The sequence below is a fragment of the Fulvia fulva genome, chromosome 7, assembly GCF_020509005.1.
Source record: "Fulvia fulva chromosome 7, complete sequence".
Taxonomy (NCBI): domain Eukaryota; kingdom Fungi; phylum Ascomycota; class Dothideomycetes; order Mycosphaerellales; family Mycosphaerellaceae; genus Fulvia; species Fulvia fulva.
In genome coordinates this window covers 3,859,806-3,882,932 of record NC_063018.1, presented here as the reverse complement: position 1 = coordinate 3,882,932, position 23,127 = coordinate 3,859,806, and the positions used below count along the sequence as shown (strand labels likewise).

Genomic DNA, 23,127 nt, shown 5'->3' with positions numbered 1-23,127 from the left:
GATGGCAAGGGCTGGCCGTCCGTCGAAGAGCTTTCTAGATCATGGCGTGCCTCGGAGTTGAGTACCGTCGCGGATGAGATGCCTTCCATGCCACCCAACAGGCTCCCCGCCGTCCCACATGCTTTCGTCCGATGAGTACTGTCCCAAGCGCATGCCCAATTTCTGGCATGTGCCCATTGTACATTCTCCTGTGACAAAGCGGGATGTGATAGGCCTCCGCAACGGTGACTGGATCAGAGTTCATGCTGTCTATTGAGCTGCTCATCTATTCTAGCAGCTGCACAGACCGATGTCCGCGAACCAGCTTCGCTGATGTGCTGCTTTCCATGCTCTTGACAGGCCTTCCCACCATGACCACTGCTGTCGTTAGTTCTGTATCGCCTCACGCGCTGATCCTTCTTCGCAAGTAGTCGTTGAAAAGGACAAGAGTATCTCAATGGAGGCTGTTCTCTGGACAGCGAAGGCCGATGTGAAGTCGAAGCCACGTGTTTCGGATCACGTGAAGCGCTCATCCCCGTATTATCGTCAACCTGTTTGTTCCCACCTTCTTCTTTGGCCACTGACGTAGCGATGCAGTCGTAACTGCTGCGAGCTCTTTGGTAGCACATGTCAGACAGATAAGTGGCGGTTCAAGACATGGATCGCTGGTGAGTACACTATTCTTCCCTACGTCTTGCCACTCACGCAAAATTGCCATCACCATGTCGTCCTATTTCAACCTGTCCTCGTTCGCGCGAGCAAAGAAGAACCAAGACCAGCTGCAGAAAACGAACCCGAAAGAGCCAGTGCTCAAGGACGAAGACGAAAAGTTCCTCGAGCGACACATGTCCCAGGATCAAGCCACCGAGGTCGCGAAAGATCTACCCGCAACGACGATCACCGACCAAGGCGAGGAGCGACCGGCTTCATCGAGCGAACAGAAAGTTGCGACAGAAGGCGATCATGTGGTACCAGCGGCACAACCCGAGAGCCCAACCAGCAGCGAAAAGAAGGCCAAGAAGAACAAGGATTTCGAGCTGCCTAGTCAGGAAGAAGCGGAAGCAGCAACACGGGGCTGGAACGATCAGGTCAAGCTGGACGACACAAGACCAGCGTCATCTGGCGACAAGAAGATTTGGGCATCGTATATTCCGCAATCTCTGAAGCCGGCAGCCAAAAAGGATGGTGCAAATGAGCCAGCTCCCGAAGAGAAGCAGAAGGACGACTCCCTCGAGGGCTCGACAGAGGACCTCAGTGCCTCCCGCACCTGGAAAGACTACGCCGCCTCCTACGTCCCGACCACCTACCCGACCCTCCCCTCGCTCCCTGCATCCTGGACACGCAAGGATAAAGACAGTCAGCCCGAGCCTGTCTACAAAGAGGATGGCACCATCGATGGGGAGAAGACCAAGGAGAAACAGGAGAAGGAGGTTTCCGTCCTGCTGGATAACCTGAACATGAGCGCGATCAACAACCGCGTCTTCGCCCTTTCCGACGAGACTGCCAAAATCTACGAGCGCTTTCAACAAGTCCTGAAGGATACCATCAACGGCGCGCCCACTGCATATGACGATATGGAAAAGCTTATGAAGGAGGCGGGACCTACGCTGGAGAAGCAGTTTGCGAGCATGCCGCCGTTCGTGCAGACGCTTGTTAAGAGCTTGCCGGCGAAGCTGGGTGGGACGCTAGCGCCGGAGATACTGGCTGCGGCGAGTGAGAAGCCGGGAAGTGATCTGAAGGCGAGGATGGAGACTGCAAGCGCCGGAGAGACTGACACTGAGCCTGGGAGTAGCAAGAGCGGCGAGAAGGCGGCTGAGAAGAAGAAGAAGAAGCGGACGATCCCAGGCATGAAGAGTTTGTTGAGCAAGGAGGGTGCAGCTGCTGGCATGCTTCGGAATACAGTCAACTTCTTACGAGTCCGGTTCCCGTTCTTGGCCAGTACCACGAATGTTGTGATGTCGCTTGCAGTCTTCAGTAAGTCCTTTCCTCCCATCTTTCACATACATGAACCTCAGCTGACATGACTGTAGTCCTGATGTTCGTCTTCTGGTACTGCCACAAACGTGGCAAAGAAGTCCGCCTTGCCAAAGCGGCTGAGAACGAGCAGAGGGAGACCAAAAAAGGCGAGGTGGAGGAGGTAGACGACGATGGCGAGGATATTGAGGAGGACGACACGGATGAGGACGAGGTTGATCAGAAGATCGCACAAGACATCGAAGCACGACTCAATCAGCCGGCGCCGAAGGATGTTCCTCTACCGACTGAGACCAAGGACGAGAAGACGGGATGAGGATGGGATGAACTTCTGGATCAGAATGATTGGATGACTGATTTGATGCACACAGACATGATGAGCGAACACGGTGGTCCTTTCCTCGAGAAGCACTTCCTTCTTCCTCCGCCTCGATCTCATTCATGTCGATGTCGAGTTCAGGTATGATGCGTTTGGTAGTTCGCCTGGAAGGTCGTGCTGTTGGTGGGTATATTCCTTCGGATCCCGAATGGACTTGGAAACGGGACGAGCCGCGCCAAGAACAACCTCAGGACTTGTTGACGTGCCGTGATCCAAGCTGTACACGCAGCACTTGTAGTGGAGGTTGTGCTTGCTGTTTGACTCTCGGCATGCCGTCACAAAAGGGGCACGAAGTCACGAAGGGACCATCCTCATGAGCGAACCTGCCCGTCGGTCTGCTAAGTGACGTGGCCAGAGCTGGCCGAGAGGAAGGACCAGGACCAGAAACCTCAGGGCGCGTCGTGCACTGCTTTCGCTTCCAGATCTCCAGCAGTTGCTACGCTGCGGGAGTACTGTCGTAGCTGACAAGAAGGGACTGTGCGCTCCGAGCACTATCGCCCCAGGCAATGCTGTAGAGGAGGCGCGTCGTGCACTACTTCCGCTTCTACGTTTCCAGCAGTCGCTACGCCGCGGCAGCAGTGTCGTGGCTGGCAAGATGTGACTCCATAGATGAAGGGCCGCTTCCAGTGTCGAGGGGCGCGTCGTGCACTGCCTATGCTTCCACGTTTCCAGCAGTCGCTGCGGATATGATTTCGCTGATGGATGGGGGGAATAGATTCCTATATTGGGCCACGGCTCCTGACCAAACAGTCAACGCCGCTCCTCAAGTACTGACTGTTGTTACCTGCGCAGCGCAGCAATAGTCCGCTCCGCCCCCTCTGCCAGCCTTTGAATTCTCGAGAGAGCGCTTCCATCTTCCTCCTCCTTTCCCCAACATCCACCACCACCACATCACCACCAACCACCACACCAACTCAATCATTCTTTTTTTTTCATTTAAACATCATCAAGTCGTAAGTGCGCCTCATGTACTGCCTTCATACCGCACAACATCACTGACCACGCAACCCACAGCGCTACGCCGACATCAAAATGGCACCACCCTTCAATATCATCTGGGGCGCGGCGTGTTCCGGAGTTGTCGTCGTCTTCGTGGCCGTCGCCTGGCACAACGAGAGAAAATCACGACGAGCTACACGCGCGGCACAACTCGCACAGACCGAAGAAGGAGATATCACCATGAACAGGGAGGAGGTGCCAGCGTGGGGTGGACTGTTGGCGACTGGTTGGGGGCGCGAGTTGATCGCGCGCCCCCCGCCAGCGCATGTGAGGGGGAAGGTGTGAGGAGGAGTGAGGAGAGAGTGAAGGGGGGGGGGGGGGCACATGACCTGAGAACCGACCACCTACGACACCTAATAATTCTTCACTCCGCACTTCTCACTGTTTTCTTTCGTCTCAAAATGCCTCCAGCGCGTCAGCCAGGGTCAATCTCGTCGAGCGATCACTCCAAACGTCTCACAGTCTTCCTTCTTCTCAAAATGCTTCCAGCGCGTCAGACAATGTCGATTTTGTCGAGCGACTACTCCAAACCGTATCACTGATCTCAAACTGCCCAGAATGCTCCCAGCGCGTCAGACAATGCCAATGTCGTCGAGCGAGCACTCCAAACGTATTTGTCATTTCACAGTGCTCAGAATGCTTCCAGCGCGTCAGACGGGCTCGGGCTCGGTCTCGTCGAGCGATCACTCCCCACTCCATACGTATCATAGATTTCACAGTGCTCAGAATGCTTCCAGCGCGTCAGACGAACTCGACATCGTCGAGCGACCACTCCACCACTCCATACGAATCATCGATTTCAAACTGCTGAGAATGCTTCCAGTGCGTCAGACAGGTTCATTCTTCTCGAGCGATCACTCGTAGGTATGCTACGTACTGTACTCTCCCCACCAACCGCTCTCTCCAGCTATGATACAATGCAAAGGTCTTCCCCAGGGCATCAGGTCTTTCAATCTCGCTCGGCCGTGTCATGCGTCATGTTTCCTCGCTCATAGACCATCCTTCCACTCGGTGCTCAGCTGGCTGAACGGTGGCTTGGCATTCTTGGCCTTCTCCTGATCAAACACCCAGATACCACCAGTCTGATCCTGCTCCAAGCTCCCTGATGGCACTTCTTTGATGAGCTTCTCGAAGATCGGCAGGCTCTTGGCCTGACTGAAGAACGTCCGCTCCCAGTCCTTGCCAGCCTCCTTCTCCTTCTTCCTCAGGGCACGCTGGTGTTCCTCAATCTTGCTCTTCTCGACCGACACCAAGTTCATGTCACCCTTAGCGATCGAGTCTGCCACCTTCTTCCATGCTCGTCGTGTCTCGAGGGGGTCTTGGTCCTTGATGTCCGCTACTTGCAGTTCTGTCTTGGGCTCCCTCTTTGCGTCGTAGGTCTCCACCACCTTACCGTGGGAGTCCTCGATGGTGAATGAATCGGTCCAGCTGCCCTTCGCCTTGTACAGAACGCTGCTCTTGCTCTTCTCCTTGCCGTGTGGGTAGATGATCGCACTGAGCGAATTCTTCTTGCCGGATACCCAGCCGGCACCAGAGTAGTCGATTCGTGCTGCGAGGCCAGATGATGAAACGATGTAACTGCTCTTATTCAGCTCGACAAAGGGCGCGCCTTTGATGAGACCCTCGATGTGTAGAGCGGGAAGTGTGATGATGTAGTCTTCATTGAACTGGTCGATGTGGTAGATGGCGTGGCCGACCTGGCGAACATTGATGGTAGTTCCGAAGCTGGCCTTCTGTGCGTTATAGCCTTGTAGCCTGACACCGTGCTGGTTGTTCCAGATGCTGTACGCAGTGGTGGGTGGATGGTGGGAAACCTGCTCACTGACGAGCCGGGTCTCGCCAGCCTGGTCTTCCCACTTGCCTAGGAAGAGCTCGCCGAGGAAAGGGTTGAGTGGTTTCTTCTCACTGCCGAGCTTCTCGTTTCTGCTGGCGTATTGCTGCTTGAGAGTTGACAAGAACCACTTGAGCACCAAAGCCATACGCTTCTCTGGGTCCTGCTCTTTTGCTGGGGCAACGAGGAGACTGGGCATTTCAGCCCAATACGCGGAGAACTCGGTGAGTGACTTGTCGGACACGATCCAGGCTGGTGCGGTCATGGTCGAGAGGTCGCCGTTGAACGAGGCCAGTTGCTAAACACATGGTCAATCGACTCCTCTTGTGCTCGTCTTGCGGCATTGCATACCTTGATGAAGCTTCCCCATGATGACTTCTGCCCCGCTGGGACCGCTGCGCCCTCCTCAGACATCTCTGCTCTCGTCTAACGGCTCTTGCTCTGTGTCGCCGTTCGCGGGCTCGTGCTTGTTTCTGTGCGGTGGTCGCGAGGTAGTATCCTAGGTGGTTGTTGGCGTGTCGCAGAGGCGTGGTGGCGGTTGGATGGGGGTGTGGTGACAGGTATTGATTGCAGTTGGGTGCTCTATCGGGAGGGATCAGAAGGAGATAGCGAGCACGTAATGATGTTCACCGCACGCCTAAGCACCCCATGGGCAGCATTACATGTACATGTAAACCTGGATGTTGCCCCTCGCGATGACGCGCAGTTTGCCAAGCATCGTCCATCTTCCCTGCACGTGTGCTGGAGCGACCTCCGTGTCCTGGCCCACAGATCTCTTGGACAGCAAGCATGAGAGTTCGAAGCATTTATGAAAGCAGGAATACGAGCTGGCTGCGGTGGCTGTAGGACAGGTGGCTCGTTTTCTCTCGCTTGCTATGCTATCAAAGCGTGCTTATGCGGCCATCCACCGGACTCACGAGGACCTATGAGGCCCGCTGGCTTACTTCCATGCTTCACGGACGCTCGAGATCGCAAAGTCGCAAGACATGAGCTGCCGGCATTAGCATCAGGCACTTTTGTTCGCAGGCGAACAATGCTACTGTTGGGACACGCCAGTACCACAGCGTACGACCGTTTCCAAGCTTCGAGCTAGTTGTGCTCTCTTTGTGTTGAGCAGCCGCAACGCAGCAGTCGAAGGTACTGTATCAGACGGTAACCTCAAAGTCCTGCAGGCATGATGTGTGGTTGGCTCAGTCGCAGATTCGTAATGCTCAAGTTGTACGCTACTGATCACGACAGGGCATTTGTACTTGGACCGCATTGAGACAAGAATAGAATGCTGGCGTGAGTGCAGACCACAGCTTTCACACTTATCAAATGCTCTTGGCCTTCACATCGACCGTCTGCCTCACGAACCACATTATTCACTAAAATCCCTCCAGCTCACGACCGCAATGGTTGCAAACGAAGCCGTCTCCCCAATATCAATATCGCCCGTGGAGGATCGCAGGAAGCATGCACCTTATACCGACGACTTCGTTGACCTTGACCTAATCGAGCCACAACTCGAGCTGCGAGACTTCGACGACAAGAGATCCCACTGGATACCGATTCCTCAGGAAGTTGAACGTTCCAGGCCTCCATACAACCTGGACACGACGGGGACATCTTCGGCCTTTCGATGGGGTCCAGTACTTGGCCTAGCTTGTTTGCTGTTCGTTTTTCTCAGCATTCCTGCGGCCGCCGTGGTCCTGTCTGTTTCCGATGGCCAGCTTGTGATGCGCTGGAACATAAAGCCTAACGTTTACTTGGCTGTTATCAGTGGCATTGGCAACAAATTGCTCGCATTTGCGGCGTTTCAAGGCGCAGTCGTCACTTGGTGGCTGCGAGCAATGGATGGGAGTACCTTGCGCCAGCTACATCTGGACTGGGCCGCAGGTCCCGGTAACAATCTTTGGTACGCATTGTCCGGCTACAGACACTCTGGACTGCTGGCAGTGAGCACCTTGTGCGCTGCGATCGTCTTTGCTGATGGCGTTCTGCTCCAAAGCGCATCAACGGTCATACAAGCGTCAGTCAACGAGCAGGTGGTACTCCATGTAACACTGGCGCCCCAGATACCCACAGACTTCACAGGGTCGATCATCAACGACTCCGCTGTGTTCGATTACGTCGCCTTCAACCCAGGATTTCAGTCTGTCCTCCGAGATTTCGTTGTGCAGGCGGCCATACCAGCACCCATCACAGGCTGTACAGGGACATGTCGAGCTACAGTCACCGCTGCCGCAATGTCGCTTGTCACGTGCGTTTCGGAACCACCGGTCGAGATCAACTTGCCTAGACTAAACAGCAGTGAAGTAGCCGTCCCTTACATGTGCGACGAGGATTCAAAGTCGTGTCCACTTTTATCCATAGAGCCTCGGCCATACTTCATGAGCCAGGAGCTGATCAGAGTCGTCATTGGGCTGACTCACTTCAACGACACCACCAACACTGGCCAATTTGTGCTGAAAAGATGCATATTTGCGTCTGCTACGGCGGAATATGCCGTTGAGGTACACAACAATTCGACGGTGACAGTATTCGACTTTGGAGAGCCAGTTGTACAGACGATAGCCAACAATACGAGATGGCTACCAGCTCCTGGTTATTCCAACTCGACCCTCGGTGGCATCGGGAGTCTGGCTTGGATAAGCATGCGGACATCGCTAAACGTTGGTTCTGATAGGACTTACGATGATGTGAATCCTTTCACAGCTACACTGATCGGTAATTTAGCAGGATATTTCAACGGGTCCGAATTTCCGCGTTGGATCGATCCTGTCGACAAGATCAAGGCCCTTCTTAATGAGATTGCATTTCGTACTTCTGTCCAGGCTGCGAGTCTTATGGATCAGGAAACGCTGCTAGAAAACATTGACGAGGACTTACGCGTTGAGTATGATGCCGAGGGCACTCGAATTGACCAAATGCCGACCTACCAAACTCGGTGGAAATACTTTGTCTTCGCCGCAACGCTTGACTTGATATGCGTTGTCCTGGTAGCATTACTCTACAGAGACTACTGGAAGCTCGGCCGATCGATGAGCATAAGTCCCCTCGAAACCGCCAAAGCATTCGATGTCCCGCTCTTGCGATATTTACCATCGAACATGAATGGGAAGCAGTTGGCGCAAGTGGCGGGCGAGGTTCGAGTACGATATGGTGCCTTCGAGTCAGACGAGCTTGATGGCGAACACGCATCTCGTCGTTTGATATTCCACGATCCGAGCAGGGTCTATCGCCCTATGAATACATTCACATTCGGGCCATGACGGCGACAGCCAACTTGCAAGATCTCCCGTCGCTACAATCCCATCCTCGGCTGCGTGCTGTGAGCGTTAGCGATCTTATACGCATATGCTGTGTTACCCGACAAGAGCAAGGATCTCGGCCACTCGAGCTGACTTTGCCGACCTTTCCAGCTCGACGCCGAATCACGAACACGCATGCGGAAGGTGCCTCGCCCAACGATCTTTTGAGGCGCTCTCGAAACAAGCTTACTCTACCAAGGATGTTCGGCATATGGAGAGTCCGTCGATGCTGGCCTTCCCACATTGTTCCTATCAGCTGCCATCAGGGCCGTCTATGGCACGAACTCGCCCTCAGCTAACCACATCACGGACTGCGCGACTTGGCTATGCATGCCACGAAACAGCTGACCGACCCATGTAAGCTCCGCAGACTATTCTCCAAGGTGCCTGCCCCTTTCTTCTTTCCTTTGGCATTGGCAACGAGAGGCACGGTACACGAGGCGGATCTACTATGGCGGGCTTCTGGATTTCTTCGCTTTCGGCAATCCTTGTCATTCATGCTCGAAATGCTCGAGCGTATGTGGAGATGTCCTGGAACACGTCCTACTACTTTGGGCCCGATGGACCCTGGCAAGCAGTGACGCTGGGTGTACAGAACAACCGCACTTCACAACTCCATACCGTCAATCTGCTACCCGCCGAGAACAGTCTCAGATACACTCAGATACCGACGCCCGATGTTTGCGCTTTGCCAAACGCTACCGAATACTGTGGCATCGGCGGCACGATGGACTTCCCGAACGTCTTCACGAACACTTCGCTCTGGACTAGTAACGACGAGTATTTTACATCAGGCGTGGTCGCAAATGTCATGCTCAATAGTGGGACGATGCGAGCGAACGATGTCGCTGTGGCGCCGGTCACGAATAGGACCAATTCACATACAAGATACCCGACTGGCGACGTGCCAGGTCTTGAGATAGGCTTCTTTTATGCTGGAGCATCGCCTTCGAGCGCAGACTGTTCGATCGATGGATGCAGCTTCGCCCAAGGGCTTGAAGATTCCAATCAGATCTCCTCGACATCATATGGTCTGCACGTCGGATCTGCAAGCCTAGAATACGCAGGATCACTGATACTTGGAGGATACGACAGAAGTCGGATAGCTGGGCCGTCAATTGCTGCCATCGCGGGATCCGTCAACTCGTATGGGGCATTAGACCCAAATAGCTTCCGCCTCCAGGACATCATCATCGGCGTAGAGTCGGGCGCCTCTCCCTTCGCTTTCACCAACAAGACTGGCCTTCTCCACGGTTCCGACTCTTCCACAGCGCAACCACTACCCGTGATTCTCGAACCCTCCTCAGCCTACATTGGCCTGCCTCAGGACGCCGTCACCAACATCGCAGCCGAACTGCCAGTCACCCACGACGAGACAACAGGCTACTACCTCTGGAACACAGCCGATCCATCATATTCGGATATTGTCATGAGCACCTCCTATCTCGGCTTCGTCTTCCGTACAACGACAACCTCAGGCCAGAACACTAACGTAAACATAAAAGTTCCCTTCCCCCTATTGAACCTCACCCTCGAACCCCGCGCTTCCGGCCTCGAGAGCTCCGTCCCCTATCTCCCCATCGTCGTCCGCGAGAGGACGTCATACGAGTTCTACAACTTCGGTCGAGCTTTCTTGCAAGCAGCTTTCCTCTTCGAGGATTCCTCAGACAACACAACAATCCTAGCACAAGCACCTGGCCCCAACATAAACGGGTCCGACATCCGAGACTACGACCCCTCCTCCAGTCTCGACATTCCCTCAGATCCATCCATCTTCACCTCCTCCTGGGCTGGAATCTGGACACCCCTGCCCTCCACGTCATCCCCTTCCGCGTCCTCAGGCCTCAGCTCAGGAGCAAAAGCGGGTATAGCGACTGGCACCATAGCTGGCGTAGCTCTTCTCGTCGTCATAGCCTTCTTCATTCTCCAACGAAGACGAAGGAGCTCGGGCAAGCCAGCTATGTTCGCGAGTAAGGAGGGTAAGCCACAGTCGAGATGGAGCTGGAGAGGTGTAGGACGACACAGACAGATTGTGACGCCGCCGGTGGAGTTGCATGGGACGAGTAGCGGTGCGGAAAGGGTTGAGATTGACGGAAGAGAGCTTTACGATGTGAAGATTGAGACACCTAGTTTGGTCAGTCCGTTGACACCGGGTGCGGGTGGGGGAGGGTATCATGCTAGGTAGGGTGCAGGGACTTGCGGCAATAGAGGTGGTAAGCGCATTCGACGGATAGTAGGCACGGATTCCGATCAAACTCGCTCAATGCTTGCGCTGCCTTTCAGCCTAACAACAGAATGCTCGCCACTTTGGTTTATACTCACCATTTGGGCTCAAAGCACCCTACACATCTGGTACTTCTGCTATGTAACCAGCCAAAACGCAACAAGTAGCCAACCGAGCCGGCCATTCGGTGGCATCTTCCCTCCTATCGACACGCCTTCTCGAAAACGTAACTCGAAAACCATCACTCCAAACTTCCTCGTGTTTTCAAACTTCTCAAAATGCTTCCAGTGCGTCAGACAGTGCGTGGAGGAGCGAGTCTGACACGTGCGGACGTTGAAGCGTGAACAGAATGACAGGGATTGCGAAGTCAATTCTGCACGGCCTCGCTGCTTTCCTCGACTTCACATGCTTCCAGGTTCTGCCTCAGCCAACTTCAAAATTTTGCTTCCCCACTAACATCAACAGCAACACACCGGACACCTCTGTCGCTCCTGTCGCCACAGTGGCACTATATCCTGCTTGATAGCCTTGCGCACACGTACCACCGTCAGCATGGCACAGCACACGCTCCAGACCATTCCCGCCGAGCTGAGGAACAACATCTACGAGTTGGCCTTCACTTCCGACCAAGAGGGACCGATCGAATTCTGCAAGGCAGCTCCGCCGAGTAATGCGCTGCTCCTTGCGTGCAAACAGATTCATAACGAAGCCGTTCAGATCTATCGGGCGGCATACCATCGGTATTGGAGCACAAGCGAATTCGTGATCGACATTCTCGAGTCGGACTTGACGGATGATGAAAAGGTATGGGGTGCATCAACGAGATGGGAAACTATGCTGATAGAGTACATAGGCCGCCATACGAAGAATCCACCCGCAAGATGTGGAGCGCATCCCGAGTCTGATCCTGACGAACCACACTGCCGCATGGAGATTGGAAAATAATGGCCGGACGGAAGTCATGACTCCTCGCTTCGACGAAGACAACCATGAACTTTACGTGGTGGTGAAAACACGTACCCGCGGTTAGGATCCTGTGATGAGTGTCGAGCATTGGGGCCGCTCTCATCTGCACTTCAATCGCCAGTTTTTATGGTGTGCGGTCGTCAAGTCCCTATAGGTGGCCATCAAGTCTCAAGGAGCAGATCGAGTACATGACGGACTGTGATCATTGGTACTGTGGGAGTGAGACGTTCAACATCATGCTACAAGATGTAGCACAACGGTGCGGCTCGAGGTAGTCGGGAGTTATGTAGACGTTCTCGGGATGAAATTGTCTGGAGGCTGTCACATGGTACGCTAGCAAATTGCAGCGAGGATCTCGACAACGCAGTATGCGCTGACCTCACTGCAAAAGGAGAAGAACGAATGTTTCACGAAGATCAAGCCGAGTCTCCTCGTCCTTCGCACCCGGATCTGACCAATCGAAGAGTGAAAACGGAGTGAGATAGTGCACGGATGCTCAAAGCCTTCACATGCTCGGGCCGAACATGCATGTCAGTGTCGAGATCTTCCAAGGCCTGGTAACAAAGCGTGTTGCCGCCGCCGTATCTTTCGAGTCCGATTCTGGACAGCTGCTGAACGGATGCAGATCCATGGATTTCAATATAGGTCGACGCGCTGTGCCCTCGACTACATTATTCGGACCTCGCTACTCAACTACATGCCAGCGGGTTGAAGCAACCGTCCGCGGTTTCATATGGGATCGAAGCGCGAGGCGGCAATCAGCTTTGTCACCAGCCCTCGGTCAAGATTTTCTCTCCTTACAAGCAAACTGACGCACCCTGTTCAGTCAATCACACTACACACCGAAGCATGCCTTCCTTCAATGTGACTATGACGCAGATCACTCTCCAGTCACTGCCGTGACAAACACCATCTGCGACCTTGCCTGCAGCCCAAATGATCAGGAGAGGCTATCGACCTGCATGCCACCGACCCAGCTAGCAAGACGCTAGTCCTGCTCAGGTCTTGACCACTCTTAACGCGGCTTGATATTTTTTATCTCCAGAGCTGTACGATGTAGAGCACCATATGTCCCGGCCGGTCACTCTGGTGCCGTCGGCATCAGTTATAGCAACGAGCCCTGATGCTAGAAACGTACAGCTGATAGGTCATGCTGTCCGATGCGCTCATTACCTGCACCAACCAAACCCCTACCCACCAACCCGCCTCCTCTTACAAACATGCCCAGCAGGATCCCTTTCCATCAACGCCCTCAGTATATCTCTCCCTTCATCCCTCTCGCCCTCTTCATAAACACTCAACCCATGATCCCTCAAAAAGAAGAACTCACTCCGATAATGCTCCTTCAGCCACTGCCTCTCCACTTCCGTATACCTCTGCTCTTCTTCCTGCTCCGCTGCTGCCCTCGATTGCCTTGCAGCTTTCTGTGCCTGTGACCTTACCTCCAACTCTTTCTGACATCGGGATATCTCTTCATCAGACCAGATTGCACTGATAGCGTCTACAGTGTTGGGATCATGGTTTGAGATGCCCTGTCTGTGACCTTTTAGCCAGACTTTCTGGCGCACTGCTTCGCCAGAGAGACCCCTGATGATATCGAAGATCATGCCAATTTCGCCATCATCGGTGCGAAGATCGTGCATGCTCCATTGCGGGAAGGTGTCGAAAATGGGTTCGCCAATTACGTTACAGTTCGCTGTCGGGCAGTAGAGGACGTTTTGTAGGGTTAGGGTCCTGTATTCGTCCTTGGATCTGTGTGTTCGGACTTCTAATTGAACGGTCCCTATCCCAAGGGCTTTGATGTTACTTGAGGAAGCATATGCGTGTTCGAAGAACGTCTCGATAGGGGCGTAGTTGGTGAACCAGTCCCGATGATTTGCGATGTGGATGTTCGAAGTGTTGGAGAGGACCCAGTCGATTTCGTAAGCGTCTCCTGTAGGGGGCATTGCACTGAAAGGATTGGAAAGCACCACTTCCGATTGCATTGAAGATGTAAAGTATCGGCCGAACCTTGTACAGTCAGTATTTAGTATCGGCAATTCTTCGCAATCACTACGGAGATGAAGTATCAGCCAACATCAACCTTCCCGTTGGCTTGAGCTTCCCATCACTATATCCTCGTATTCGCAAAGCCTCCATCGACCTCGATGTTCACTGCACAGACATGACTAGCCTCATCGCTCAACAAGAAGCTGATAACATTCGCCACTTCCTAAGGGAGAATCTCGTGTCAGCCATTGCATCAACACACTTAGAAGTTCGCGAACTTACCTCGGGCCAAGCCAATTTCCCCATCGGCGTCCCCTTCCCAACAGCAGGATCATTCTCCCTAACCAACTCCTTAATCCCCTCCGGCATCGCATCGATGCCCAAGGGCGTGACGGTCCCACCAGGCGCCACAGAATTGCACCTCACACCATGAGGACCGTAGTAGTAAGCTCCATTCTTGGTGATGCCGAGAATGGCGTGTTTGGTGGGAGTGTAGGCAGCATGTCCCAAGCCTGTTAGAGATGCGGTGGAGCCGACATTGACGATGCTGCCTCGTTGGGGTCGGACGGGTTTGGGTGGAGATGGGGAAATGGTGACGCCTCGGGGCTCTTGCTTGAGCATTTGTTGGGCTTCGTGTTTTTGGCAGAGTTGGATGCCGCGTTGGTTGACTTCGTAGGTCCTGGGTTCTGGTCAGCAGGAATGTGGAAGCTTCGTTCGAGGACAAACACACCTATCAATCAACTCCGTTGGCACCTTACTCTCATCATCCTTCATATCACCCCCATCCTTACAGATTCCCGCAACATTCGCAGCATAATCAAGTCGGCCCCACTTCTGTACGATCGCCTTAATCATCTCCTCGATATCTGTCTCCTTGCTGACGTCGACATGTCGATTGAATGCGTCGACGTTGAATTCGGCTTGGATCTCACCGGCGAGCTGCTGACCTGTCTCGTCTGCGACATCAGCGATCAGGATGTTGATGCCTCGACTTGCCAACTTCCTGGCTGTTGCGGCTCCAATGCCGCTTGCTCCACCAGTCACGATAGCAGTCCATGGTGTTGGGTCTGCGATTGGTGTGTGAGCTGCCATGACCGATTGAGCAGCCATCTTGATAGACAGGGGTAGGTCGACGGATAGCAGTATGGTTGTGTTGTCAGCAGGTGGTTGTGCTTCATGCGTCAGGTTTTGAGCTGCGAAGTAACATTATGTCATGCCGTGATTCAACCGACATGGTTATCAAATGTATGGGTCGTGGAATGTAGGACAGCTTTGCAAGCCAAGCCACGGAAAGTAGGATACTACTTCATACATGTCTTCTTCTCGCCCATTTGGTCAGATACTCCCTTCCAGCCAAGTGATATGTATCCTCCTCGACATAGCTGCTATTAGGCTGCAGCACCAGGTTGAGACCTTGTTCTCCCTCGTCGTATGTTGGCCAGTGTGGTAAGTCAGCTCCATTTGGATTGCCATAGTAGATAAAGTTGATCCACTGAGCGGCCATCTGCTCACTCAAAGCTTCGTTTCCCAGGAAAGCAGGGTTGTTGAAGACATAGCCAAGCTCTGAGGCATGAGCTACGCCCTTGTAGTCTGGATTCAGCGTAGTATTTGCCTGCAAGGCGTCGACATAGTTCGCAGTGGGCCGAGTGTTGAAGCGATCCATGTATGTGTCGCGGTGCTGGGATTAGTGTCTGGCGTCGTTGAGACGGGGAGCATGATAGAAGACGTCTCCCACAATAGCTGCGACACGCTTGTACTGGTAACCATGTTCCTCGAATCGTTCGGTGCCTGTATCTAGTGGAATGCCTTGCGTAGGGTCGTCGGGGTACAGGCGAAGAATCTCCTCTATTGTGCTGTTCGGAAAGCCGAAGCCAGTCTGGGTACGAAGGTACCATCGAAGGTCGTCATCGGTGTTGATTACACCATCAGCAGGCGCATTATCGGTGCCCTCATCCGAATTCGTTCCATACAAGTGTGGGACGTGAGCAAAGTCGCCTTCTTCGAGCAAGATCGTAGGATAGTTGGGGATCGTGTGACCATCGACAGTAGGGTACCATCCAGGACCGTCAATGATCGAAGTATTGAGGTAAGGATACAGCTCTTCATACGATACTGTTCGAAGGCAAGCCAGCGTATCGATAGCTTCGGTGCAGTTGACCTGCGATACGATCTTGTCGTAAATTGGCTGATACCAATCGCTTCCGTTGTACCATGCCGTCGCAGCACTTCCTGATTCTTGAATCGAACCATGAAACAGATCATCGGAGCGGCCGCCATACATCATGAGCAATTGCCCGACTGCGAAAGAGCCAGCCGATTCGCCCCAGATTGTGACCTGAGATTTGTTGCCCGAGAAGGATTCGATATTCTCTTGCACCCATTCAAGGGCCTTACGCATGTCACGAAGTGCCAGATTTGTCTGACCAGCGCCCTGCGTGTATTCATTAGTGGATCATGCTAGCGATGTCTCCATAATCCATTGCCTGCACTTCTCTGCTGTAGAGCATGCCCCATCCACCTTTGCGATAGTTGATGCTTGTCGCCACGATTGGCTGGCCCATCTGCACCGACTTCTCTACGATGTACGACAAGTTGTAGTTCTGTAAACCGCTTGTGCCGCTTTGATAGCTGAGATTGGTCAGTTCAGACACTCATTGCACGTGGCAAGAGTATGCTTACGAGCCGCCATGAATCCACATGACCACTGGCAGACTTTTGTCCTCGCATCCAGCTGGCTTGACAATGTTGATACTCAAACAGTTCTCGCCAACGCCATAAGTCCAATCTCCTGGCGAGTAGTCCGGACATGCTTCGCTGTAGCTGTGCGCACTTCGAAGGCCGGTCCAGGTTGCGTTGAGTGACTGCGGGATCCGGAAGCGATTCTGGTCAGCAGTGGATTGTGCGAATGGTATGCCCAAGAATGCATCTTGATCAAATGATGGTAAGTACAATCCTTGGTATGTTCCATTTGCGATTGCTGCGGTTAGTGTGGGGTCTGAATCGCTAGGACATCAGTAGCTAATGTCAGTGCCGCCAGAAGTGCACAGCTGGTGAAGGTCTGCATCATCACAAATAGTTGTGAGGCAGGGGGATGGAAGCATGAATGGAGATGAGCTGAATGATATGCCATGCTGGTGCATCCTGCGCGTCGTTGATCCTGCTGCTCCTTCCGGTCGCACTGCAGATTAGAAGTAGCTTGGCCGACGCATCCCGTGGCGCAGCGGCACTGTGTCTCGCGTATCGTTGATGCCGGTCTTATACCACGCCGACGATGATGAATGTCTACTGACCATATGGTGTGCGGTCATGACGGCAGGCCTCAAAGAGATGTGCCGCGCTGTGATCTCGTGTTGCGCACTTCATGCCAAGTGTTAGCCGCTTCCACAGCCAGGGTGAAGAGCGACGGCCAGAGCAGTTCAGCACAGCAACTCAGCAGTCGACATTGCGCCTGATCCCTGCGACCTCACCTGATGTGGAGGCATTTTGCAGTCCTTTGTATTTGTTGTCATGGTTACGACTGCCGAGCGGATTCGGGATTTTGTGAAGGGCGAAAGCCAGGGTTTGGGCATGTCGTATGATGTATGCGACGATGCCACTAGATCGTCAAAGACCGTCCTGCCTGTCCATGTTGGCATACCATATGGCGTGAGTTCGCCTTGTGATGATGCAGATGATGAACCGTTGTGTCGAAGACAAAGGCGCAAATGCAGAGCAAAAGCTTGCCTTATTGCCTTGAGCACAGAACCTGGCTGCGGACGACGGGTAAGGTGGATCTCGTTCCCCAGAAAACCGTTAAACATGACGCCGGTACCCAGCCTCCTGCTCAGTCCTCGCGTGAGAGAGCTAGAGCCAATTATATGCCGCCCTCGACTACTTCACACTTTGCGCACCTTACTCTACCTCCTCTCACCACCACTCACAACCCATTGGTCATCCATCTCAACCTCTTCAGAATCACCACGCGACGCCATTGACGACTCTCAGTGCCTCGCGCAACCACCAGACCGCACTCCAGACTCGTTGCGCCAAGCCTAGCAGCTGTACAGCAACCCGCCCACCACAATGGCAGACAAGGAGATCAAGGAAGGTGACCAAGGTACGTCCCCTGTCTCATCGCAGTCGCGTACACCTCCTGCAGCTATGTGATGCATTGGCGACGCCCATTCACTTCCGGCGCTGCCGACGATGACCTTGTCGCGTCGACCAACCTTCGACCTGATTACTCAGCCGCAATGCCACCACCAGCGCAGCAGATCATGGCACTGACGATGTCGTAACGCGCAGTCTCCTGGCAATGGTCCGGCAGCAACCCCGGTGGTAAAGCCGTCGAAGTCAAAGAAGGCGACGTAAACATGGAGACCAAATCCGGCAACACCGTAACCAAGCACGGCGAGGAAGGAAACCCCGCTGTCTACATCGAGCGCTCCGGCCACGATGTCGTCAAGAAGGCCTCCGAGCTGAACGTCGACAAGCCAGGCGACAAGCACAAGGAAGACGAGGGCGAGGAAAAGGAAGTCTCCAAAGATGACGAGAAGAAAGAGAACGGCTCCGCCGAGACAGGCGACAAGCGCAAAGCCGAGGAGACGGCCGAGGAGAAGAAGGATGAAGACACTGCTGCAAAGAAGCAGAAGAAAGGCGGAGAGAAGAAAGACGCAGAGAAGAAAGACGCAGAGAAGAAAGACGCCGAGCCAAAGGAGAACGGAGACGCACCAAAGAAGAAGGGACGACCAGCGAAGAAGGACGCCAATGGAAACGCCGCACCGAAGAAAAAGAAGGAGCCCAAAAAGGCTGCGACTGAAAGTGGTGAGCCACGCCGATCGGGCCGCAACAAGTCCTAGATGCGCGGAATCGCTGCACTTCCAACATTAGGCAGGGCAACAACAGCGATGAGTGCGTTCAGCGCAAACTGCCAGACTCATTCGGAATACGAACACGACAACAAGGGCGCATATGGGAGTGGAACATGGTAAGGGCGGGCGGGCGGGCGGGCAGGTAGGGAGTCGGTGGTAGTGTGGCAGGGCCCCAAAAGCCTCGATGATTTGGTTGGGTATCTTGTGATTTCATGTATAGTAGCCAGCCTACCTACTGCAATTAGTGGTGCGCACCCTCAATGAAAATGAAATGAAAGAATCTTTATGAAATTGTGTGAGCCGCAATACCTTTTGCAATGCGAGGACTGTTCGTCGTTCAAAGGCGTGTCTGCGTTCAAGCAGCACCGCCTCCTGTCTTATCGAGCTTGAAGCCCCCAGGTACGAGCTTCTGAAAGACACGATCCGGATCATACTTCTCACCGACCTTCCGCATGAACTCCAAACTCTGCTCACCATAACTTCCCAGCGGGTCCTGCCACGGCGCAGCATAAGGCAAGTACTCCAACGGCATGACCTTGTCCGGATAAGTGTTGCGGAGGTTCTTCACCCACTGCTCCGCCTCATGATACATAGTCAGGTCGACGTTCGCATCTTCCCAGCGGGGTTGGAGTAGGACGATGACGTAGTCGTCGCTGGTGTTGTTCAGACCGAGCATGTTGCCACTCTGCAGCTCGCCTTGCGCGGTGTAGAAGTGAGGAAGCGGTTCGTAGACGAAAGTGCACTGGAATGTCGACGGGTAGATTGCGTTCGAGGTCGAGCGGTAGAAGGATTCCATCGACAGTTGGACGTTTTGAAGCATTTCACGGTCGTTGATGATGCCCACTGAGGTGGTGAGATACCTAGTCATGTTAGCACTACGTAGGCTCGTTACATGTGTACCAGTCATCATGCATACCTCTGCCCTACTGGCCATGCCGCCGACAGCTCCTCGCTGAGCTCAGCCATAGTCTTCTTCTTGAGCGTGTTCCGTAGCCGTGGACTCATGTCCATGAATGGCCGATGTAGAGTAGACTCGTGATCGCTCGCGGTATTGACAAGGAAGCTGCCGATGGTTCGCCTGTGGTCTGAGCCATTAAAATTGAACTGTACGGCAACAGCAGCATTACAATCTCCGTGATTGTGTGTCGTGAATTGATTGATTGCATCAAGTGCTCTTTCGGTGTTTGTGTATGCGCCTTCAGCACCCTACGTGACATCCACAGCAGCAACGCCACCCCAGAGAGCGTGATTTTCGAAGCATTGGAGCCAAATGCGCGTCAGAACGCCGAAGTTGTTGCCACCGCCCTTTAGTGCCATGAACAGATCGTCGTTGGAAGTCGCGTTGGCAATGACAATGCTGCCAGTGGCTAAGACAATCTGAACAGCTATGTGTCAGTAGGATCGCTATCTGTGATGCGCACCTCGAAGCCGCATGACATACGCACCTCATAGCTGATCACGTTGTCCGCAACGAAGCCAGTGCGCGGTGTAGTCCAGGAGTAGCCTCCACCGAGTGTGAGCCCTCCAATCCCAACTTCACTGGCGCGGCCCCCTGGGAACAGCACTGCTTCGAGTTAGCAAAGTTTACGAGGCTGAATGAGAATGCATGCTTCGCATGACACGGAACACCTACCTCCATATGGCTCCAGCTTTGCGTACGCATTTCCCCACGTTCCTCCTGCACCCAGCACAACATGCGAGCGGTCGTTCGCCAGCGTCGTCTGGTTGATCCAGCCCAGATCGAGAGCAACTCCATCGTCGATACTGTTCATGCCGGGCCATGGCGAGTGACCACCCGACTTGATCGAAAATGGACATGCTGAGTTGGCCAAGATGCGAAGCGCCACTGACACTTCTTCTGCATCTGTCGGAAAGAAGGAGCACCTTGGAGTGAGGTCGGCGGTCTTTGACCACCGCGGGATCATGTGATCATTGTACGCGAAGAGCTTTTGAGGGAGTTGACGGTGGAGCTGTGCACAGCATGAGAGTGTGGTGTTGGTGACAGCCTGAACTCTGGCGAAAAGTAGCAGGTGCACGAAGCAAAAGAGCATGCGTAGCATATTGGACTTGCCGTTTGCCATCGTGGTGATGTATATGCGTTGAGTAGTAGAATGGTTGCTGGACTTGTTGGAGATGCCGTGAGCGCGGATGTGTTTTGTGGAAGTGAGGCAGGAGCAAACGTTCCATCTCCAATCACATGCTGGGCCGATATCCTGCTCGAATCGACCACCCAGGAGACCACCTATTGGTCGGATCGCGCGGATTGATTCACAGAATTGATTCAATCCATTGTCTGTTATGCCATCCCCGAGTACGCATCACAAGGTGTTGCAATACCGTGTCCAACCGTACGAGCAGTAGTCCGTGTTCGCTGCCATTGAGTCCATAGTCTCAGCCGATAGCCTTGCCATCATCTCAGATGGTGGAATGTCGATTATCGATGAGTATCCCACGTATGGTATACGCGTTTTTGTAGGATGATGGGCAGCGTGGTGTGTGTGAAAGGAGAAGTAGCGATGGATGCCGTACAGGTGACAGCAGATCCCTGTCACGCCACGCATCGGCCCGAGGCTCGGGTCCTACGTCATCGCAGATTCCGGGCGTTATGAAACATCAAAGATAGGCATTCGCCTCTTCGACACTGTACAACGATGCGACCTGTGCTTCGCGCTCTTGGAAAACCCTCCCGACGATGGACACTTCCTGCTGGTCACCAATGGGCACGATGGCAGCAATCACGGCATCTCAGCGGCACTTCAAGGCGTAGGGAGGAGCAAGGTCCAGATGAGCAATCTGAAGGCTTCACCGGCTATGTCGCCGATATGCTCGATGCACCCTTACATAAGGTCCAGCCTGCTACTAGGACACAGCCAGAACCTTCGCCACCTGAGAACCTCCCTATGACGACCAGAGAGGAGACTCTGGCCAAAGCAAGACTTGTCTTCGGATCACGACTGGCAGGACCAGAGGAAAGGCAGAAGGAGCTTGAGAGTAAAAGCCAGATGATTGCGGGCGTACTCGTACCACCCAAGCCTGAGGAGCCGGACAACTGCTGCATGTCAGGATGTGTAAACTGTGTGTGGGAGCTCTATAGAGAGGAGATGGAGGAGTATTTGGCTAAGAGGAACGAGGCGAACCAGAAGATGATGGACCAACGCACGACAGGTCAGGCTACAGGCATGATGGCGCAAGAAGCTGGGACGCCCAGTCATGTGGCTATCAGTATGGACGATGATGGAGGAGGGAGCGAAACCAATTGGGCGGCTCCTCCCCAGCCGGAAACGAGCAAGGCCCCGGAAGATGTCGCTGATCCTCTGGCTGGCATTCCTGTCGGTATCAGAGAGTTCATGAAGACGGAGAAGAGGCTCAAAGCAAAGCAGAAGGCTGCCGGCAAGCACATCGAGACTGCACTGGACAAAGATCTGAGAGCCAGCGTTTGGGGACACGTATAAGGCTGTCCGTTGATATATTACGCCAACCTACAAGGCACTCTGCCACCGAGTCACGATGGACCTTGCTACGAGCAGACAGTGTTCTACGGGAATCATTGAAGCAACCCTGTTTCGGTCGACTCCGTCCGAGCTTCTGTCATCCATCATCTTGACCACCGCCAACCGCTTAGATGAACCACACATCTCCTGCAACCAACCCTTGCGTGGCTTTCAAGCTCGTGCACAGCCACTCAGCTCCGCTCCCTGCAACAGCACCTTCCGTCTCTGGTCGCCGAAACTCCAGCAACATGAAGGTCTTCCTGACGATTCCATCAGGCACCCCAGTCTGCTGGCAGTCCACCATCATGCTGATCCATTCTGGCAGACCTTGGCGAGATTTCCCTTTACCATGCAGGTATATGTCGATGGCCTTGCACTGCCAATTGGGATATTGCTCAGCATTGTGACGAATTGAGTCGATGAAGCTGTCTTTGTCCAACGCTGTATCGGGAAAGAAGGCCCAATGCCCGACGAAATTCTCGCTGAGACAATCCGATAGCAAGCCAAAGTCTCTTGTGTTGAGGGCATAGTTGATGGTGAGGGCTTTCGTGCGGACCTTTATGAGGTCGTCCGTCTCCTTGGGACTTTCAGACGTCGTGCAAGCTTCTCCTTCTGCCGATATCGAGCACATGAGGACCTGGTCTGAGTCGCACGTTTGCGGTGATTGTGCTTCGGGGCTGTTTAGTTCTGAAACACAAGCTGATGTGTTCTTTGTCAAAGCAAAGGCTTTGACCCGGCTTTCTTCCGAGGATTCGGCATGTTGGAGCACGCCTGTTTATGCATATGCCTACGATGTATTGTCGGCATCGAATACTGGACTCGTCCAATCCTGTTATCCACGCGATAATCTGGCGTGAAAGCAGATGTCTGTCTTCACACGATCCGCGTGCGGTGATGCCAAGTAGACGTCCAAGAAGATACGCACAGCGACCCATGGAGAACAACTTATCGAGAGCTCAACTGCTGGCAAACTGCCAACATCGACATCATCTGGAAAACAGACAGGTGGCGCCGAAGGAGCTTCCCAGGCACGAGGCACGATACAGACTGGGCCTCATGCACACCAGGGAAAGTCGTCTTCAGCTTTCGACGCAACCCAACTTTTCCTATGCGCTCAAAGTCAATTGACTGTGCGAACATCACTACGGTAGC

The 23,127-nt window shown here is 53.7% G+C and overlaps 13 protein-coding genes across 13 annotated transcripts; 7 read left to right on the top strand and 6 right to left on the bottom strand.

The window, feature by feature from the left end:
- Window positions 1–701: 701 nt before the first annotated feature.
- Window positions 702–2,269, top strand: CLAFUR5_10619 (uncharacterized protein; the record flags this gene model as incomplete). The annotated part of the gene is made up of 2 exons (XM_047909767.1): window positions 702–1,953; window positions 2,010–2,269. The coding sequence occupies 2 exons, from the start codon at window positions 702–704 to the stop codon at window positions 2,267–2,269; spliced, it is 1,512 nt and encodes a 503-aa protein (XP_047763911.1).
- A 1,095-nt stretch (window positions 2,270–3,364) lies between these two features.
- Window positions 3,365–3,616, top strand: CLAFUR5_10618 (uncharacterized protein; the record flags this gene model as incomplete). The annotated part of the gene is made up of 1 exon (XM_047909766.1): window positions 3,365–3,616. One exon carries the CDS (start codon window positions 3,365–3,367, stop codon window positions 3,614–3,616), a length of 252 nt encoding a protein of 83 aa, XP_047763910.1.
- Window positions 3,617–4,320: 704 nt separating this feature from the next.
- Window positions 4,321–5,576, bottom strand: CLAFUR5_10617 (Oxysterol-binding 4; the record flags this gene model as incomplete). The annotated part of the gene is made up of 2 exons (XM_047909765.1): window positions 4,321–5,460; window positions 5,514–5,576. 2 exons carry the CDS (start codon window positions 5,574–5,576, stop codon window positions 4,321–4,323), a joined length of 1,203 nt encoding a protein of 400 aa, XP_047763913.1.
- Window positions 5,577–6,556: 980 nt separating this feature from the next.
- Window positions 6,557–8,416, top strand: CLAFUR5_10616 (uncharacterized protein; the record flags this gene model as incomplete). The annotated part of the gene is made up of 1 exon (XM_047909764.1): window positions 6,557–8,416. The coding sequence occupies one exon, from the start codon at window positions 6,557–6,559 to the stop codon at window positions 8,414–8,416; it is 1,860 nt and encodes a 619-aa protein (XP_047763912.1).
- Window positions 8,417–8,906: 490 nt separating this feature from the next.
- CLAFUR5_10615 (uncharacterized protein) lies at window positions 8,907–10,640 on the top strand (the record flags this gene model as incomplete). The annotated part of the gene is made up of 1 exon (XM_047909763.1): window positions 8,907–10,640. The coding sequence occupies one exon, from the start codon at window positions 8,907–8,909 to the stop codon at window positions 10,638–10,640; it is 1,734 nt and encodes a 577-aa protein (XP_047763915.1).
- A 591-nt stretch (window positions 10,641–11,231) lies between these two features.
- CLAFUR5_10614 (uncharacterized protein) lies at window positions 11,232–11,709 on the top strand (the record flags this gene model as incomplete). Its single annotated transcript, XM_047909762.1, has 2 exons — window positions 11,232–11,483; window positions 11,533–11,709. 2 exons carry the CDS (start codon window positions 11,232–11,234, stop codon window positions 11,707–11,709), a joined length of 429 nt encoding a protein of 142 aa, XP_047763914.1.
- A 1,126-nt stretch (window positions 11,710–12,835) lies between these two features.
- CLAFUR5_10613 (uncharacterized protein) lies at window positions 12,836–13,591 on the bottom strand (the record flags this gene model as incomplete). Its single annotated transcript, XM_047909761.1, has 1 exon — window positions 12,836–13,591. One exon carries the CDS (start codon window positions 13,589–13,591, stop codon window positions 12,836–12,838), a length of 756 nt encoding a protein of 251 aa, XP_047763917.1.
- Window positions 13,592–13,755: 164 nt separating this feature from the next.
- Window positions 13,756–14,744, bottom strand: CLAFUR5_10612 (Short-chain dehydrogenase; the record flags this gene model as incomplete). Its single annotated transcript, XM_047909760.1, has 3 exons — window positions 13,756–13,857; window positions 13,917–14,313; window positions 14,365–14,744. 3 exons carry the CDS (start codon window positions 14,742–14,744, stop codon window positions 13,756–13,758), a joined length of 879 nt encoding a protein of 292 aa, XP_047763916.1.
- Window positions 14,745–14,940: 196 nt separating this feature from the next.
- On the bottom strand, window positions 14,941–16,701 carry CLAFUR5_10611 (Lipase; the record flags this gene model as incomplete). Its single annotated transcript, XM_047909759.1, has 5 exons — window positions 14,941–15,312; window positions 15,370–16,065; window positions 16,124–16,262; window positions 16,314–16,629; window positions 16,680–16,701. The coding sequence occupies 5 exons, from the start codon at window positions 16,699–16,701 to the stop codon at window positions 14,941–14,943; spliced, it is 1,545 nt and encodes a 514-aa protein (XP_047763919.1).
- Window positions 16,702–17,696: 995 nt separating this feature from the next.
- CLAFUR5_10610 (uncharacterized protein) lies at window positions 17,697–18,472 on the top strand (the record flags this gene model as incomplete). The annotated part of the gene is made up of 2 exons (XM_047909758.1): window positions 17,697–17,730; window positions 17,919–18,472. The coding sequence occupies 2 exons, from the start codon at window positions 17,697–17,699 to the stop codon at window positions 18,470–18,472; spliced, it is 588 nt and encodes a 195-aa protein (XP_047763918.1).
- A 367-nt stretch (window positions 18,473–18,839) lies between these two features.
- Window positions 18,840–20,565, bottom strand: CLAFUR5_10609 (FAD-dependent monooxygenase; the record flags this gene model as incomplete). Its single annotated transcript, XM_047909757.1, has 5 exons — window positions 18,840–19,344; window positions 19,401–19,562; window positions 19,695–19,861; window positions 19,930–20,048; window positions 20,118–20,565. 5 exons carry the CDS (start codon window positions 20,563–20,565, stop codon window positions 18,840–18,842), a joined length of 1,401 nt encoding a protein of 466 aa, XP_047764331.1.
- A 570-nt stretch (window positions 20,566–21,135) lies between these two features.
- Window positions 21,136–21,936, top strand: CLAFUR5_10608 (uncharacterized protein; the record flags this gene model as incomplete). The annotated part of the gene is made up of 1 exon (XM_047909756.1): window positions 21,136–21,936. The coding sequence occupies one exon, from the start codon at window positions 21,136–21,138 to the stop codon at window positions 21,934–21,936; it is 801 nt and encodes a 266-aa protein (XP_047764332.1).
- A 166-nt stretch (window positions 21,937–22,102) lies between these two features.
- On the bottom strand, window positions 22,103–22,606 carry CLAFUR5_10607 (uncharacterized protein; the record flags this gene model as incomplete). Its single annotated transcript, XM_047909755.1, has 1 exon — window positions 22,103–22,606. One exon carries the CDS (start codon window positions 22,604–22,606, stop codon window positions 22,103–22,105), a length of 504 nt encoding a protein of 167 aa, XP_047764335.1.
- Between the last annotated feature and the right edge of the window lie 521 nt (window positions 22,607–23,127).